Below are 17,023 nucleotides of genomic sequence, written 5' to 3'. Positions count from 1 at the left end.
ATGATGAGTTGGGAATGAAGCATACTTTCCCTAAAAAGAAAAAAAATTATCACAGCGCACTGTAACTTTTCTTCAATGCACTTTAGACCAAGCAGCATAATTGCAAAGGTTTTACTTTACAAAAGCTATTCCAGAATTTCAACAATTTTTCCCATGATGTTTCCCAGTCCATTGAACTTATACTCTTTTGAAAGATTCTTCGGTCAAAATCCTTGCTATTTTTCTCTTTTTCAATAGTACACTGGTCTAAATCTACCAGATGATTCTTAAGGATTCACAATTCCAACTTCTACTTGGAAAGATCTGCCTTGTATTTGTACTTACATATCAGATCAACATCTAAAAAGTTGGTACCCACAATCATAATAATGAAATAGGCAGAGACAGATGCTAGTGTTAACAGGGTAGAATTTTCAATTCAGGGTTAACTTTATAAGGGGTCACTGAATTTGTGAATATTTAGATATTTATTTTACATAACTTTTTACAAAACCAAACTCCAAACCGTAAGGATTCAGAAAATGAATGAGCAGAATTTGAGGATCCCCTGTTTTCACCTTAAGGTCAATGATTCATTTTTGGTAACAGGCAGTAGCAAGCATAACTGCAAGTTTTGGTACTTTCCTACGCATGCATGAAAAGCTTTGTAGAAAAGCATGAGGGCTCTTACGTGATATGACGTGGTCCATGTACTGAGGTAAGTAAGGAGCCCAGGTATCGATGGCCTCCTTCCGTCCCGCCTGCTCAATTCTTCTCAGTTCTGCTAGAAGCAGGGCCTGTGCGGCTTCTCTGACCTAAGACCACAGAACCAAATGCAAAAAACGGAAGCAGACCAGTGAGTGAGGTGTTTAAACACGAGCAAGCTCATAATGAAAGAAAGCTAGAAAATATACAAACCACATTTATTTACATGAGAAATACTACTAACCAAACAATGAAGAAAGTACTAAAGTTGAATAAACTGGATGCAAGCAAATCAAAGATTTTCAGTTAATGATCTCACTTAAAAATACTTTAACACTAATAGAATAATGTTTGAACGTTTAATCAGTTTGGGGTTTAAAACTTCATTTTCCAAGGCTTGCACAAAAATATTCTTGTACTTTAATTTGGCATTTTCAATTTTTTAAATTTCCATATAAATATTATTGTTAAAAAAATCACTGATAGAATTATTAAATGTTTTCTCTTTCAGCCTGAAGAAATTTAACCTTGTCTAGTGGATTTCTTTCTATTATAATGCTAAATATATATTGCTTACACAAACATATATGTATTAATCCACACAATTCACGTATACCTAAGGCTGGCTTAAACAATTTGTTTTCAACAAACAAGCAAATATATTCCTATGAAATGGCATTAATTCTATAAAAGGAAACTATTTTTCAAAATTATATTATCTCAATTTTTCTTTCAACATGGCACACACTTTTATGTTGCAGTTTTAGTTTAGTTTTGTTTTATTTTGGCCAAAGTGCCACACCCATTGGTTCAAAGAAGCTAGATAACTGTCAAGGTATGTACCAATCAATTTATTGAGTATTTATAATTGAAAAGATAACTCAGTAGCATCTGATAAGAATTCAAATAAAAATTGTTAACTATAACTGACTTTTGAAGTGAATTCAAACATTATTCAAATGCAAAACCATGAAAATTTCAGTATGCTGCAATTCCACTTGGAGTTGAGGGAAGGGAGACCAGGAAAGGGACAGGATGCTATTTAAATTTGGTAAATTAAAATTTTTGAATGGCATAAACTGCTACAGCTATATGGGTCAAATGCTATAATAAGCAAAATCTCCATTAAACATTTCCAAATCCCTGGTGATATTATATTCCAAGCAATATCTAATACCACACAAGTCCATTAACACAAAATAATAGCTACCATTTACTGAGCTCCTACCATGTGTCAAGCTCTGTACTTACTGTGCTACTTGCATTATCTTATTTGATCCTGACAGCAATCCTGTGAGGAATATATTATTATCTCCACTTTACAAATGAGCTTCAAATAGATTAAGTACATTGCCTAGGGTCACAAAGTTAATAACTGGCAGAACTGATTTTTAAACCCAGGTCTCTTCTAATTCCAAAGACCTTCCCCTTCTATTATAACACAGGACCTTCCACTGGACTATGGCTATTCACTTAGAATTTGATTGATGTGATTGTACCTGAACGTGCAATCTGGGGGGAGGTGGGTTGTATGTGTGTGTGTGTGCATGTATGTGTATTATCTGTACAGAAATCAATACTTAAGGAACTGTTCCATAAGTACATAAAACTTTTGATCAAATACTCACTAGATTAAAAAAAAGTAAACAAATATGCAAGTTGAAACATTACTGTTTAGAATCATTGGATCCATATTTTCTATCACATAATAAACAGATGATAAGAAATTAGATAAAAATAACATTTTTGTTTCAAATTTACACTTGTCCAGTGCCTTTTTAATGTTTTTGTTTTCTATCCATATCACCTCGCTATTACCTCCAAGCATCGATCTTGCCATCTCCGAGCCAGCATCTCTAGAAGCGGGGGCCTAAATTTGTCCAATCCCAGCAGGTCTGGCAGCATAACACAATGCATAGCAGCCAACTGACTCCATCCTGTTAAAATGTAATATATTATAAACACTTTGGTATTCCCCCTAATTCAAATATTTTTCTGCAGGTAAGTATACCAAACCTAAACCAAAAAGGGGAGACCTGCTCAATTATGTTATGATTTCAATTTATTATTAGATATTTTGTACAAAGATATAACAAATGTATTTCATTTCTAAATGTATTTCCTCTCGAATTTCAGCTCTAAGAACTCTAAAAGTTTTAAAACAAATAAAAATAAATTTCCACATTAAGTATATATGAATTCCACAAGAAAAACACATTTCTAAACATTCCCTCTAAAATAAGACATATATTCAGGTTTAGAAAAGCACAGAAATAAACACATACCAGAGCTCTAGATTTGAACCTACGGACAGTTAAAAGGGCACTCACACAGATATCCAAAGATAAGTTCATGTCACTTAAGGCCTGGCCATCTGGTATTACCTTCGTATCAGTCAACAGAGATGTTTTCTATTCTCTGTCAGAGGGCCTTTAATTAACGTACTTATTGATCCCTTTTCTTACAAAATGAATCAGAAGTTTAGTCACAATCATAACTTAAGTAAACTAACACCAAGTTTGAGAGGAAAAAATGAATTCCTACATTCCCCAAAATAAAAATCTAAAATTTATAAAATTTTAAGTATCATTAACTCTAATCTATGGGAATAAAAGTTGTTTTTTCCAAAATTCTATTCCACAATATGGAAATTGATTATATAAAGACAACAAACAATGTAAACCACTGCAATACTTAAAAGTACTAGCATCCAAACATTCTCAAATAATCATTTCCACCCTATTTTAAAAGTGTTCATATTACAAGGTGAGTTATCTGTGACCACAAAAGTTTAGCAAATCAGTGTTCTGAAATAATCTAAGCTGTAGTATTCTAAAACAACAACAACAAAAACCCTACCATAAAACTCAAAATGATTATTGGGATTGTTAAAGAGGGTGTGAGTGAGAGAGAGCGAGAGAGACAAGCCACCTATGTAAAGATTCACCCTTTCAGTAAGGAAATTCTCAACAACTAAGAATATATAATTACATTAATTAAGGTGATGAGCACACCCATTTTAGATTATAATTTATTTTCAACAGAGGAATATATATACATACATATACATACCTACATATATACATACACAAATATATATAAACAAATTACTACCTAGTAACGTCCTAATGTTTTAACGTCTCATAAAAGTATGAAGTGTACTTATGAGCTAAATTTTAATATGAAGATGATTCTCACCACGGTCCAAAGTCAACAGCTTGTTTTTGAATCAACAAATTACTACCTTTCACAATAGCTTAACAAATATGACCCTAATTATTTTTGCTAAAATCCAATCTTAACATACAAACCTTAGTACAGGTCTATGACAGGGAAACCAAACAAAAAATGAGTTATACTTTTATGGTCCCATGTTTTCTTTCTGAAGGAATGGTACTTAGAACACGGACTCTGTATTTTATAGATATTGTTATCATTCTTTCTGTTTGAATATACTGGTATTATTGCTTTTAGTGAAGAGTTAGAATCATTCTGGGTTACATACGAGATTTTGTAAATTTACTTATTTTTATATTAAATAAACTGGTGAAGATTGAGCCCACAATGAAGAGACTGGATATAACTCACGGCTCACAAGTTCCGTTAAGCTTCCAGTCAGTATAAATAATCCTAGATAGCTCTTGGGGAATAAAGGTTTGTAGATTCCATTGACATTTTCAGAGCTCCAAAAATACTTTCCCCTCTAACCAGGGCACATGTTGTGTACAGAGAATAAAGAGTGTCTGTCACAGAGTAATGATACATGTAAAATAAATTAATTAGCTCTAACACCAGAGATCACATGGCAAACATCATCATGAAAACCAACCCCGTTTTTAATGCCTACTTCATATCATAGATTAGCATCTTTGCACTTCTTTAATAGCATTCTAGATTACAGGAAACATGGTTTATACCAGCCAGGAATAACATTACATTTTTATAATCGACCCTTATCACTGACATTAGCAAATCAAGTTATAAAATGGAAACTTTAGGATCTCACATATAACAAAGCAGATGAATGTATAAATTAGATAAAAAGAACATATACTAGAATAAAGCACAGATTGAAAGAAAGTTGTTAGAAAGTTGAGAGAGAATACCTTCATTTACTAAGAAACAGGTATGTAAAGCAGGAGTAGAAGCAGGGTCAGAGCCAGAGTGATCAGCATCAGACCGAGCAGAAACGACAGGTGCAGCAACTTGCAGCAGAAAATAGAAGAAATAAAAGAGGAGAGAATTGAGATACAGCGGTTTCTGAAAAAAAGCTCAGTGTTAGTGAATACTAAAAAACAAAGTTGGCAAAATATAGTAAATGTAGAACTGAAAAATGATGTTTTAATCAGAAAGGTATGATTATTAAGGATTATGGCAGTAAAATGATATATTTTATTGAATAGCAATCACAGTGTAGTTCAAACCAAAATCTATTTATAGTTGAATGATGTGTCATCTAATATAAAAAGAAGTTCTAAAATAACTAAGGCTACAATGAAAAAAATGACAACATATTAAGAATTTGCAAAAATGTAATTCAATTTTTAAAATGTATCACATGATGAAAAGTTTACTTTGGTCTTCGGTTTGTCAATTACATTTTTTTCTAATAATTTATTTCCTAACATTATGCCTAAATTATTTTGTAATCTCTCAAACCAATACTCACTGAGATCATTTCAATTTATTACTCATTTTATAAAAACTCAATTTAAATTATACCAACTTGTAAAATACAACTTCTAAAATATAACAATTTAAAGTTAAATTAAATATACTTAACTCTTGTTAGAAAACTCCTAACCTAGCTCCATTCTTCAGTTTAAAAAATATTTTTATGATACAAATGCTTTATATTCTAAAATAATTACTGTGAATGCTATAATCCTTATAGAATAGATGGAACAACACCCACCCTCCCCCCAAAAAAGTTATGATACCAGGAAAATGTTCAGCTTGAATTATCACATGAAAAGGCAAAAGGAACAACACCCACCCTCCCCCCAAAAAAGTTATGATACCAGGAAAATGTTCAGCTTGAATTATCACATGAAAAGGCAAAAGGACCGTATGGCGCACACATTCTACAACTGAAGGTCAACGTTAAGATTTAGAGGTCACCATTTGACACTTCCTTCCTATGGAGAAATTACCATATGTCATGCACAAGCATCTTCAAATTAATCCCTCTCCTTTCTTCTGTCATTGAACAGCAATAGGTTTGGGCTCCTGAACAGATTAAGCATTGTCTGCTGAATGAAATGTTTGCTTTTCATGCAGTGAAGTTCTTTTGTAACTACAGGACAGTTGCATGAGAACAACTTTTCATAATTTCCTCACGAAGGCATCATAATGTCAATCAGACACGTGTGAGGTAAACCGGAGAACTAAAAGAAGTATATGAGCAGTAATAAAAAACAGAAAATCCAACTCCATAAACCCTAAAGAAGCACCTCTTGCACACATGAAAATTTTATCTGGGAAATTATCATTCTTTTTATTATAACAGACCTGTTTTTTGTTCCTTATGAAGTTACAAGTACTTTATAATGTTATACTTATGAAAGGATTAGAATTACTCTCAATTGTATATTTCATAAGATCTAAGAATTCCATTGTAATATTGCAAAGAAATCTGCAATATTTCTACATATTCCATTGAATAATTTCTCATTTTTAAATCATTTTTAAATACAAATTCAGTAATTATGGCCTATAAAATATTCAATTCCCCATGCAAAAAGTTGGTAAGCCTTTGGTGGCAAGGAGTAAATTTACAGGTTTCAGCTTTCATGCCACCAAAATTGTTGAGCGAGTTCCTCTGGTGGTTTCCAACAGTTGGGGTTTTTCTATAATTTCACTTTAAATAAAGGAGAAATTATTATTCCTGAAAAGTCTGGGTTAACTTCATCTGACTTTATCATTAATTCTGAAAGGACACTAGAATGGTAAGGTGAAAAAATTCAATACAAACAAACCAAAGTTTAGGACTCAGTGATCATTCCCCTAGCTAGGTCAAATAAGGAGTGGGATTAAACTATAATGTTTTCCCTAAATCACAAGTCGAAAGGAAACTAGAAATGCTACTGGCAAAACTTCTAGAATAAGAATATGTCTTAATAGAATAATGTTCAATATATATAGCTTTATTTGTAATGAGAGAAATAAACAGATGCTCGGAGTATTATATTTCTGGAGTCCTGTTTAAATGGTATTGCATGTAGAAAAAGCCTTTTACACTTTCCTTTAATAATTTCTGTGGGCATTTAAAATTAAAAAAAAATACTGTAATAGAAATCAAGGAATCAGATTTACTATGCTTTACAAATCTCTGCATCATCATCAAAAAATACTTTATTCCGACTACCTCATAACTGAAACTGCAGAATCTAGAACTATTTTCATAATTCATTGAGAATACTGAAATTAAACTCTACTACAGCTTTAAAAACTGTCCACATATAGAAAAATCAGCAGTAGAAATTAGAAGAAAAAAGTACACTACCATAATAAAAAGCTCAAGACTTAATGACACATAATAAATCTGAATAAGTTATGTACGGCACTGAACATCAAAGATTTATACCATAAAACATAAGCAAGCAGTTAATTTCTTAAAATAGAAAAGCTGCAATGTCAACTTTTTGCTCCTCTTACCAATTTGCTCTTCTTATTAAGGATCAGTAAAACACAAGGGAAAATAGTCTCAGCACAGCTTCAAAATGGTGACAGAACTGACACAAGTTCTCTTATTTTACCTGAGAAAGTTCTTTAAGTAATGTTGCAGCTAAGAGCCTCTTCACAACGGCTTACTCTCACATGAAAAGACGGATGAAGATAAACATGTGTGACAACATATATGTGCACACATATGCTCTGGTTTCCCTTTAAATGGCATATATAGAAGCACTCAAAATGACAATAGCCATGGTTTCTGTCTTTGAACAGGTCTACCTCAGTCTTCATTTGAAATCTAAATCTAAGCTCCATTTTTGCCAATCACCATTGTGATATGAAAAATCTATACAGGGAAGAAAGCAAACATACTTTTGGTAGCAAGTGCTCCCTACATATTGGTCTACACCTCATTACCTTCCCAGCAGATATACACAAATAGCCCTCTCAATACATTTTTCAGAAGGAAAAAAAAGATAACCTAGAAGGTACAGAAAACCAAATGCAATGCTGAAAAAGGAAGTTTTTTCAAAGCTAAACACTAAAAAGATAAATAAAATTATTTTACAATGAATCACTTTATCTAAAGTGTTATATGAGAATCATGAAGCTTTGAGAAGGAGAGGATAGAGGAGGAGAAAACATGAAAAAATTAGAAATGAGGAAACAGAGTCAATCACCATGTACTTAATAAAAAAGGCCTTCCACATTGGGTATGCCATCTAATATAGAGATCTTAGAGCAACATCTGCCTTTCTGTAAACTTCTTTTATGTCTACACTTTCATCTTAGGTACACAGGCATTCTCATCATCTTTTAAATCAACATGAAGCAGTAGGATAAATCATTAACCAAACATCATAAGGAAAAAAGGATATCCTTAAAACAGGTAAAAGAAGAGCACAAATAGCTAAGGGCACTAAGGGGACGCAAAGCTCCAGGAAGTAGAAAGGATGAGGAGCTACCATAAATCAGAATGAGTAAACAGCCCAAGATGGTACTCTGACAAACAGACAGATATGCATCAAGGCAAAATACGAAAGTGTTGATAATGTTTGAAAAATACAGTAACACTACTTAAGCCTCTAGATCACCACTGGATTACATTAGAATTGGAGTAAGTTCAGATGGAGTGATAGTTTTACGTTGGCCTATAACGTCAACCAAAGAGTCAAAAAAAAAAAAAAAACCACAAGAAACACAACCTTTTGTAAAAGGTCTCCATTAACACCCAAAATAAATAAATGAGCAAGACAGAAACCATGTGGAGAGAGTTCATTATAGTGAAAGATAAAATTATAAAATAAACACTAACTTGAATTAGACATATGAAGGCTATCAAAATTTTCTTTCATTTGATTAATGTAATCAGTGCCTACTCCATGCCAGATACTAAGCTAAGCATATAAAAACATAAAGATTAGACCAAGATGCTGCTCTCAAAGTACTCAGAGTCTGGTAGGAAAAGCAAATAAGCAGCCAACTAAAATCATAAACTGCACTCCTCTGGATCTCCTCCACTAGATATAAGCTTCCTGAAGGCAGGGATCTCTTGTCAGCCCTTACAGCCTCAGTTCCTAGGTACTGACATATTGACTCTAGAAGCATAAAGAGTAGGTATCTATAGATTCATTCAATCAACAAATATTTACTGAGCTCCTTCTATGTACCAGCCACTGTTCCAAGCACTTGCGATAGATCAGTGAACAAAAAAGAAAAAACAGCCCTGCCCTCTGAGCTTCCAAAGCAGACCAAAGTTAGAGCTTCTGCAATTAAATTATAGCTATAGAAATTTTTTTAAAGGGCACATAAGTTCAAACACAAAATTTTAAGGGATTCGCAGGCCCCTTTATTAGCCTGACATAGGTACTCCTAGTTTTTTGCTGTAGATCCTGGAAAAGGATGGTGAGTAACTATTGGTTATAATTTAGGAACAACTACCTCTTACTTCTAAGTTTAGACAACCTAAATTGAATCCACTTCTTAAAAATAAAATTGCAAATAATGTAACATGACTTTGAATCTTTAAGTTGCCTAGACTTACCTCCACACCTGCCCCTGAGTAAAGATGTAACTATTAACATAAAGATATGGTCACAGTCAAGATAAGCACAAGAGGCACAGACCAAAGACTTTCGCTGTGAAATTACTGAATTGATAAAGAGAAGTACAATATGTCAGAATATAGAAAAGCCTAAAGCCATGGGCAGACTCAGGGATGTATGACCATGAACAAAAATTTACTTGGTTGACATCTCTGATCCCTTCCTCAAGTGAGATACTTTATAAACTGCAAAATCAAGTATCTAGTAAATGAATACTGTGAAGTATTCTTGTGAAGAAATTATTTGCCCATGAAATACCCTGATATTGTTTATGAGAAATTATGTTAGCAAAACTATTTATATCATTTTTACTCTCAGACCCAAATGCCTGTAAAAGGTCCAATTCCCAGCTAAAGTCTTTATTCCATATAGATTATTTTGGAGCTGAACAAGTATTAACCAACATAAAGTGACAGTTTATCGAAAAGAAGCATATTCATGTTTGCATTCCAACTTGAAAATAGATTGTGAGTCAACGTGGGCTACAGTGGGAGTCAGGAAAAGAAAACATAAGGAAAGATGAAAATGTTTAAAAGAATACCAATATAAGAGAAGTCAGAGTAGAGAGATGAGACTAAATAATAATACTCTGCAGAAGAACAATCAAGGAATCAAAGCCCTTTACCTGTACAGCACCACCTCCTACCCTACATTGGTTATGTTCGTGTGTTATCTTCTAGATAGACATAAACTATTCAAGACAGTATACATTAGACTAATCTCTGTACCCCAAATAGAGTTCTTTGGAGGAAAAATAAAAGTGCTTAACAAATATATGTTAAAGAAATATTACATTTCAACATTCAAATAGAAAATGAGTTTTATAATGCCATCCTAAAGCATTTTACTATGTAATTCTCAATACAGATTGCTAACCTTCATTTACTTTATAAGACTAGCATCTGTGCTGTTCCAAATGGAAATTCCTAAATCTATCACCTTAAGTAAATGCTTTAGAAAAAGACAATTTTTAGTTCCTTCTTCGCTGCTCTCAAGACTCAAGGCTTTTCCGAGAGGAGCAACATTAAAGCACTCCAACTTTAAAATCCTCAGACCTGGCCAGGTGGGCAAATTCAATACCATCATGGCGGTGAAATATATAATGCATTGTTGATCAATAAGAAATAACAATTCTAAAGGTTTATGCACCCAATAAAGAGAGCTTCAAAATATATTAAGCAAAATCTGATAGAAATGCAGGGAGGAATAAACACATCCACAACTGCTGCAGAATTCAATACCCTTATCTAAACGATAGAACCAAGTGGGCAGAAAATCAGCTAATATATGCTAAACTTGAATACTCTTAAGCAACGTGACCTGACATTTATGAAACACTCCACCCAACAAGAGCAGAATACACAGTCATCTGAAGTGCACACAGTATACTGACCAAGAAAGACCATATTTAGGGCCATAAAACAAGTCTCAATATTCAAAGAATTCAAACCATACAAAGTATATTATCTGACCATAAATTAGAAATCAATAGCAGAAAGATCCTTGGAAAGTTCCCAAATGTTTGCAAATTTAACTCAATAATAAATTACCCAGGGATAAAAGAAAAAGTCAAGAGAAAAAGAAAAAGGAAAACATATCAAAATATGTGGGATGCTACTAAAGCTGTACTTAGGGTAAATTTGTAGTGCTGACTGCCTATATTAGGAAAGAAGAAAAGTTTTACATCCATGACCTCAGGTTCTACTCTAAAAAAATAAAAATTAAAAATACAAGCAAATTTAAAGCAAAAGAAATGAAATAATAACAAGCAAAGCAGAAAGAAATGAAATAGAAAACAGAAGAACAACAGATTAAAAACTGATGAAACCAAAAGCTGGTTAAGAACTATAAAACTGCTATGTTACTAGCTAGACTGATCAGGAAAAAAGAAAAAACATAAGTTATGAATAATAGAAATGAGATAGGGGATGTCATTTCAAATCCTACAGATATGATATTGAAAGGAAAATAAGAGAATATTAAACAACTTTTTGCCAATAAATTTGACACAAATTACCAAAGTTCACTCAAGATGAATTAAAAAAAAAAACCTAAATAGCTCTGTATCTATTAAAGCATTTAAATTTGTAGTTAAAAAATCTTCCCATAAAGAAAACCCTATGCCCACATATTTTCACTGGTGAAACAGATCAAACAAGTAAAAAATAGTATCAATTCTACACATGCCCTTCCAGAAAACACAAGAAAAGGGATAACATCCTAAGTCATTCTGTGAGACCAGCATTATCCTGTTACCAAAATTGAATAAACACTTTATTGAAATGAAAAACTCTAGACCAAAATCCCTCCTGATCATACACATAAAAACTCTTAACAAAATTTTAGCAAATTATATCCAATAATCTATAAAAAGGATAATTCATCATGACCAAGTGTGATCTACCCCAGGATTGCAAGGTTTTTTAAAATTCAAAAGTCAGTGTTCTTGGACTTACTGAGAAAATAAAGGAGAAAATTCATTTGATAATTTCAACAGATGCAGAAAAATCATCTGACAAAATCTAACATCCGTTCATAATTTTAAAATCTCACCAAACTAGGAATAGGAGGGAACTTCCTCAACATCCAGCTCATCTAAGAAAAACTTATGGCTAACATCATACTTAATAGTAAAAGACTGAATGCTTTATCCCTAAGATTGGGAATGAGGCAAGGATGACTGCTCTAACTTCAATTCAACAACAGTAAGTCACCATCAATCGTAGAAAGTTTTTAAAAATTAATAATAACTGGACTTCCCTGGTGGCGCAGTGGTTAAGAATCCGCCTGCCAATGCAGGGGACACGAGTTTGAACCCTGGTCCGGGAAGATCCCACATGCCGCAGAGCAACTAAGCCCGTGTGCCACAACTACTGGGTCTGTGTTCTAGAGCCCGTGAGCCACGACTACTTAAGCCTGCGTGCCTAGAACCCGTGCTCTGCAACAAGAGAAGCCACCACAGTGAGAAGCCCGTGCACCGCAACGAAGAGTAGCCCCCGCTCGCCACAACTAGAGAAAGCCCACACACAGTAACAAAGACCCAATGCAGACAGAAATAAATAAATTAAATAAATAAACTTATTTTTAAAATTAATAATAACAGCATATTGAATCCAAAGGAAGTGGGAGAAGAGCGGAATTTAGTGAAACAGGAAAAAATATGCATTAGAAAGGATAAACAAAGGCACTATGGATTAAAAAGACTGATAAAGCCCCGGTAAGACTGATCAAGAAAAAAGAAAGCTACAAATGATTAATATCAGGAATAAAAATGGAGACATCACCACAGATACTACAGAAATTAAAAAGATAAGATGTTATCTTTTCAAACGCAAACACATTTGAAAATTTAGAACTGGAAAAATCCCTAAATATGTACTGCTTAATGAAACTGACACAAAAAGAAACAGAAAATCTGAAGTTCTATAACAATGAGAGAAACTGAACCCAGAATTTTACAACTCCCCACAAAGAAAACTCTAGGTCTAACCCCAGCAAATTCCACTGCACATTTATGAATAATTAATGCCAATCTCACACAAATTCTACCTAAAAATGGAAAAGGAGGATTCCCCAATCCATTTGCCGAAACTTGAATAAAGTAAAACCTTACATAAATATTAGAAGAAAACGTTTTCCTAAATAAAAAATATTAAATTAAATGCAACAATATATAAGATAATAATACATCACAAGATTCGTTTTATTCTGGAATGCAAAATTGGGTTGTAAATTCATCACATTAATAGAGTAAAAAAAATTATATAGTCACCTCAGTAGATACAGAAAAAGCATGATAAAATCCAACATACATTGATGATAAACACTTAGCAAAGGAACAGAAGAGTTAATTTCTTAAATTATCGGTAAAAGCATATAGGAATTATCATAATTATGAAATTTTAAAAGTTCTCCCTTTGATACTGGAAATAAAAAAGCTGTTCCATATGATTGTCCGTATGATCAAAAGAATCTACAGAAAAGTATTACCTTTAATAGGTGAATTTAGCAAGATTCTTTGATACAAGGTCAATATACAAAAGTCAACTGCATTTCTATATCAGGGGCACAGAAAATGAAGAAATTTAATATCAATTAGATATTAAATAGAGTATTTTAAAAATCTAATATCTAGGAATAAATCTAACAAAAGAAATATAAGACCTCTACATAGAAAACTATACAGAGTTATGATAGCTAAATAAGACCTAAATAAATGTAGAGATATATCAAGTTGATGGATTAAATGAGTGAACCCCATTAAGATAATTCTCCCCAAAATGATCTACAAATTCAATAAAATTGAAGTTAAAATCACAATAGGCCTTTGTGACAATAATAAAACAGTTCTAAAGTTTATACTGAAATTCAAAAGAACAAGAATAGTCAAGACATTCTTTAAGAAGAACAGGTAGGAAGACTTGATCTATTAGATATCAAGTCTTATTACAGAGCTACAGTAATTAAGGCGCAATGATACACAAACAAATCAAAGTGCTCAAACAGCTCAGAAATAAGACTATCATATATAAGGACATTATATTTATGACAAAAATGGCACTGCAAAGCAGTGGGGAAAGAATCATCTCTTTAATAAATCATGCTGTACCAATTTGGTATATGGAAGTAAAATCAAAACAGGTCCCCTGCTTCACATAATACACAAAATTAAGGTCTAGGCAGATTATAGACCTAAATGAGAAAGGTAAAATAAGAAAGCTTCTAAAAGAAAATAAAGAAGAATATCCTCATATCAGAGTAGAAATATCAGGGTAATTTCTTAATTAGGACACAAAAATATTAATCAGGAATGAAAATATTGATATGTCAGATATCCTAGCCATACCAAAATGGCTAAAGTGAAAAACATGGAAAATATTAAGTGTTGGCTAGGATATCTTACCAGCTATATATGAGAGGTCTCATTGATCCATATCCCAGCTAACACAACAATTTCCATCGTTTTCCCCTTAGCCAATTTGATGGATGTATATGTCTCTCACTTAGGAAAACATGTTAACATTATCCACAATTAAAGCTGCAGATAAATATACGCAGAAATTCCGCTTTTGGTTACATACACAACAGAAAAACTTATAACATACACTAAGATTCAAATACAAGAATGTTCATAGCAGAATTATTTATGAAAATGAAACACTGGAAATAATCCAAATGTCTATTGACCAAAAAATGGATGAAAAAATTGTGGTCTATTCATTCATCAGAATAGTATACAGCAAATGAACAATGAAAATGAAGAAACTATAATCACGTGCAACAACACTGATAAATCTCACAAAAGTAGCCAAACACAAAAGAATACACACTCCATGACTAACTGAACGCGTATAAAATTCAAAACACAGGCAAAACTAAACCATAGTGTTTAGGGATTTAAACTTAGGTGGTACAACCATAAAGGAAAGCAAGGAAATGATTTCCTAAAAGTCAAGATAGTAGTTACCTTTGGAAGAGGAAGGTATACTGATTGGGAGGGAACATGTAGGAGGCTTCAGGAGTACTGGCAATGTTCTATTTCTTGTCCAGAGATATAGTTACATGGGTGTTTAGCTTGTAAAAATCACTGAGCTGCATATTTGTTTTGTGCACTTTTCTGTGTGTATTTCACACATACACAAGTATAGAGTTATCTAATTAAAACTTTTATATATCTTCATATAGACTATTATAAAATGAGTATAAAGGCTTGATGAGAAGACAGGGGAGTAAGAGGGGTGACCACATGGGGCTGGAAATGCAGGATAGGAGTGGCATAGAGAGTGGGGGGGAGCTTATCTTCCATAATGAGAAGCTACAACACAGTACTAAAACTAAAAACCAAGCATACCATTTAAGGATGTTAAAGTAAGGACAAACAATCAGCTAAGAGAGCAGAGGACTCGTTCTAGGAAAGAGAAAAATTGTAGGCATGAAGTTGGAGGCCTATTGTTCACCAAACAAATCTTGCGGAACTGTTCACTGACTCTTTAAAACCTTAAACAAATTTTTTGAAAAAAGAACATCCTACAGTGTCACCATTTACAAGCAGAACCTTCAACTTAGCCTAAAGGAAAGCTCTCTAAGCAGAAGTGACTCCCCCATGAACTCTGATTAGCTCACTTGCCAGTCTTAAAATGAGTGTAAAAGAAAATAAAGGAAGAAAAACTCAATCTTTCTTCTATCCCCTAACAATACAAAAGCTATGAACAAAAAGTTAAAGTATATAATGACTAAATAAAAAGAAACTATTTCCACTGTGGATTACAATGAATGAACTACTGGCAAACGACACAAGAATAGCTATAGTATGGAAATATGAATTTAAACATTTCTAAATGTAGTTTAAAAAACAGACATAACTTATAGACTCAAGATACACACATTAAGGCACTAGCGTTGTCAAGTTAAGGTGCCCTTAATGCATAAAAATTAGGCCAAAGACAGTACAATAAAATTATGTGAAATACGCTCATTTATCAATTCCTAAATAAATCTGATTTATTTTTAACTAACATCTTAATTATCCATATTTACATCTGGAATATAACAACTTTTCTCTATTTAACAATCTGAGACAAACAAAATGTTATGATTATACATTAGCTATGCCTCCTCAGTTTCTAGAGCTGAAATGTCATGTCAATTACTTAATAAGATTTAATTTTACCTTGTTTAATCTGTCCTTGCACAATATTACTGGAAGTTGGAGGAGAACCCCTTGCCTTAGAAAGGTCTGGGGTGCCTGGTCTAGGTGGCCTTTAAAAAGAAGAAGAAAATATATGTATATATACACGTTCATAGTTTCATAATTCCAGAGCCATTTAAAATATTAAGCTTTCTAGTTCCAAATGAATTGCAAAAGAAACACATAACAGAACATTTTCAATTTGCTGTTCCAAAAAGATAGGGGTTTTTTGTTTTGTACCTATTAACATTTTCCATTTCAGATTTTAATACAGAAAATTAAATGATTAACAAATAGCAAGTAAAAGTTTTACATCTACAGTTTATGCTTTAAACTAGTTTAAGAAATGTTTATGAACACTTCAATCTACTACCACTGACAGATAAATATCATAATTAACCCTTCATTCTTCAGTATTAGCATGCTGATATTTCAGCCCACCCCACATCATTGGTCCAAATGAACTTATGGAACAATATACTGACTTTCAAAAAATTCAGCCCTAAAATCTGAAAAAGGTAATAAGGCATTAAGAAATCTTCCACTCCACAGGCAGACTGTCCCCTTTTGAATTCCAGCCCTACCATTTACTACTTGTGCGACCTTGGGCAAGTTACTTCACCTCTCTGTGTCTCAACTCTATCATCTGTAACAAAAGGATAATAAAAGTACCTACCTTACAGGGGTAAGGGCATTAAGGAGATAACATCTGTAAAGTGCTTACAACAGAGCCAGACACTAGGTAAGTGCTACTTTAGTATGTTAGGTTAAAAAAAATCCTAAATGTGGTCGGCTCTCAATAAAGTATAATAAAACCAGAGTTTAAAAAGTTGTCTTCATGACTTCTGGAAAATGAGAAATAGCAACTCAG

The 17,023-nt window shown here is 32.9% G+C and overlaps 1 protein-coding gene across 8 annotated transcripts in view; it reads right to left on the bottom strand.

The window, feature by feature from the left end:
- Window positions 1–17,023, bottom strand: part of WDR7 (WD repeat domain 7) — a 375,792-nt gene that overhangs the window by 247,130 nt on the left and 111,639 nt on the right. For 6 of the 8 annotated variants that reach the window (XM_028480810.2, XM_028480811.2, XM_028480813.2 and 3 more), the window contains 4 exons: window positions 16,135–16,223; window positions 4,791–4,889; window positions 2,503–2,621; window positions 671–794 (listed from right to left, as the gene is read on the bottom strand). In XM_028480810.2, coding sequence (XP_028336611.1) covers window positions 671–794; window positions 2,503–2,621; window positions 4,791–4,889; window positions 16,135–16,223 — 431 coding nt within the window. The remainder of the gene's footprint in view (window positions 1–670; window positions 795–2,502; window positions 2,622–4,790; window positions 4,890–16,134; window positions 16,224–17,023) is intronic. The other 2 variants (XM_024132236.3, XM_024132238.3) reach the window with 1 other exon arrangement.

The sequence above is a fragment of the Physeter macrocephalus genome, chromosome 19, assembly GCF_002837175.3.
Source record: "Physeter macrocephalus isolate SW-GA chromosome 19, ASM283717v5, whole genome shotgun sequence".
NCBI classification, from domain to species: Eukaryota; Metazoa; Chordata; class Mammalia; order Artiodactyla; family Physeteridae; genus Physeter; species Physeter macrocephalus.
This window is presented reverse-complemented; position numbering and strand designations above follow the sequence as displayed.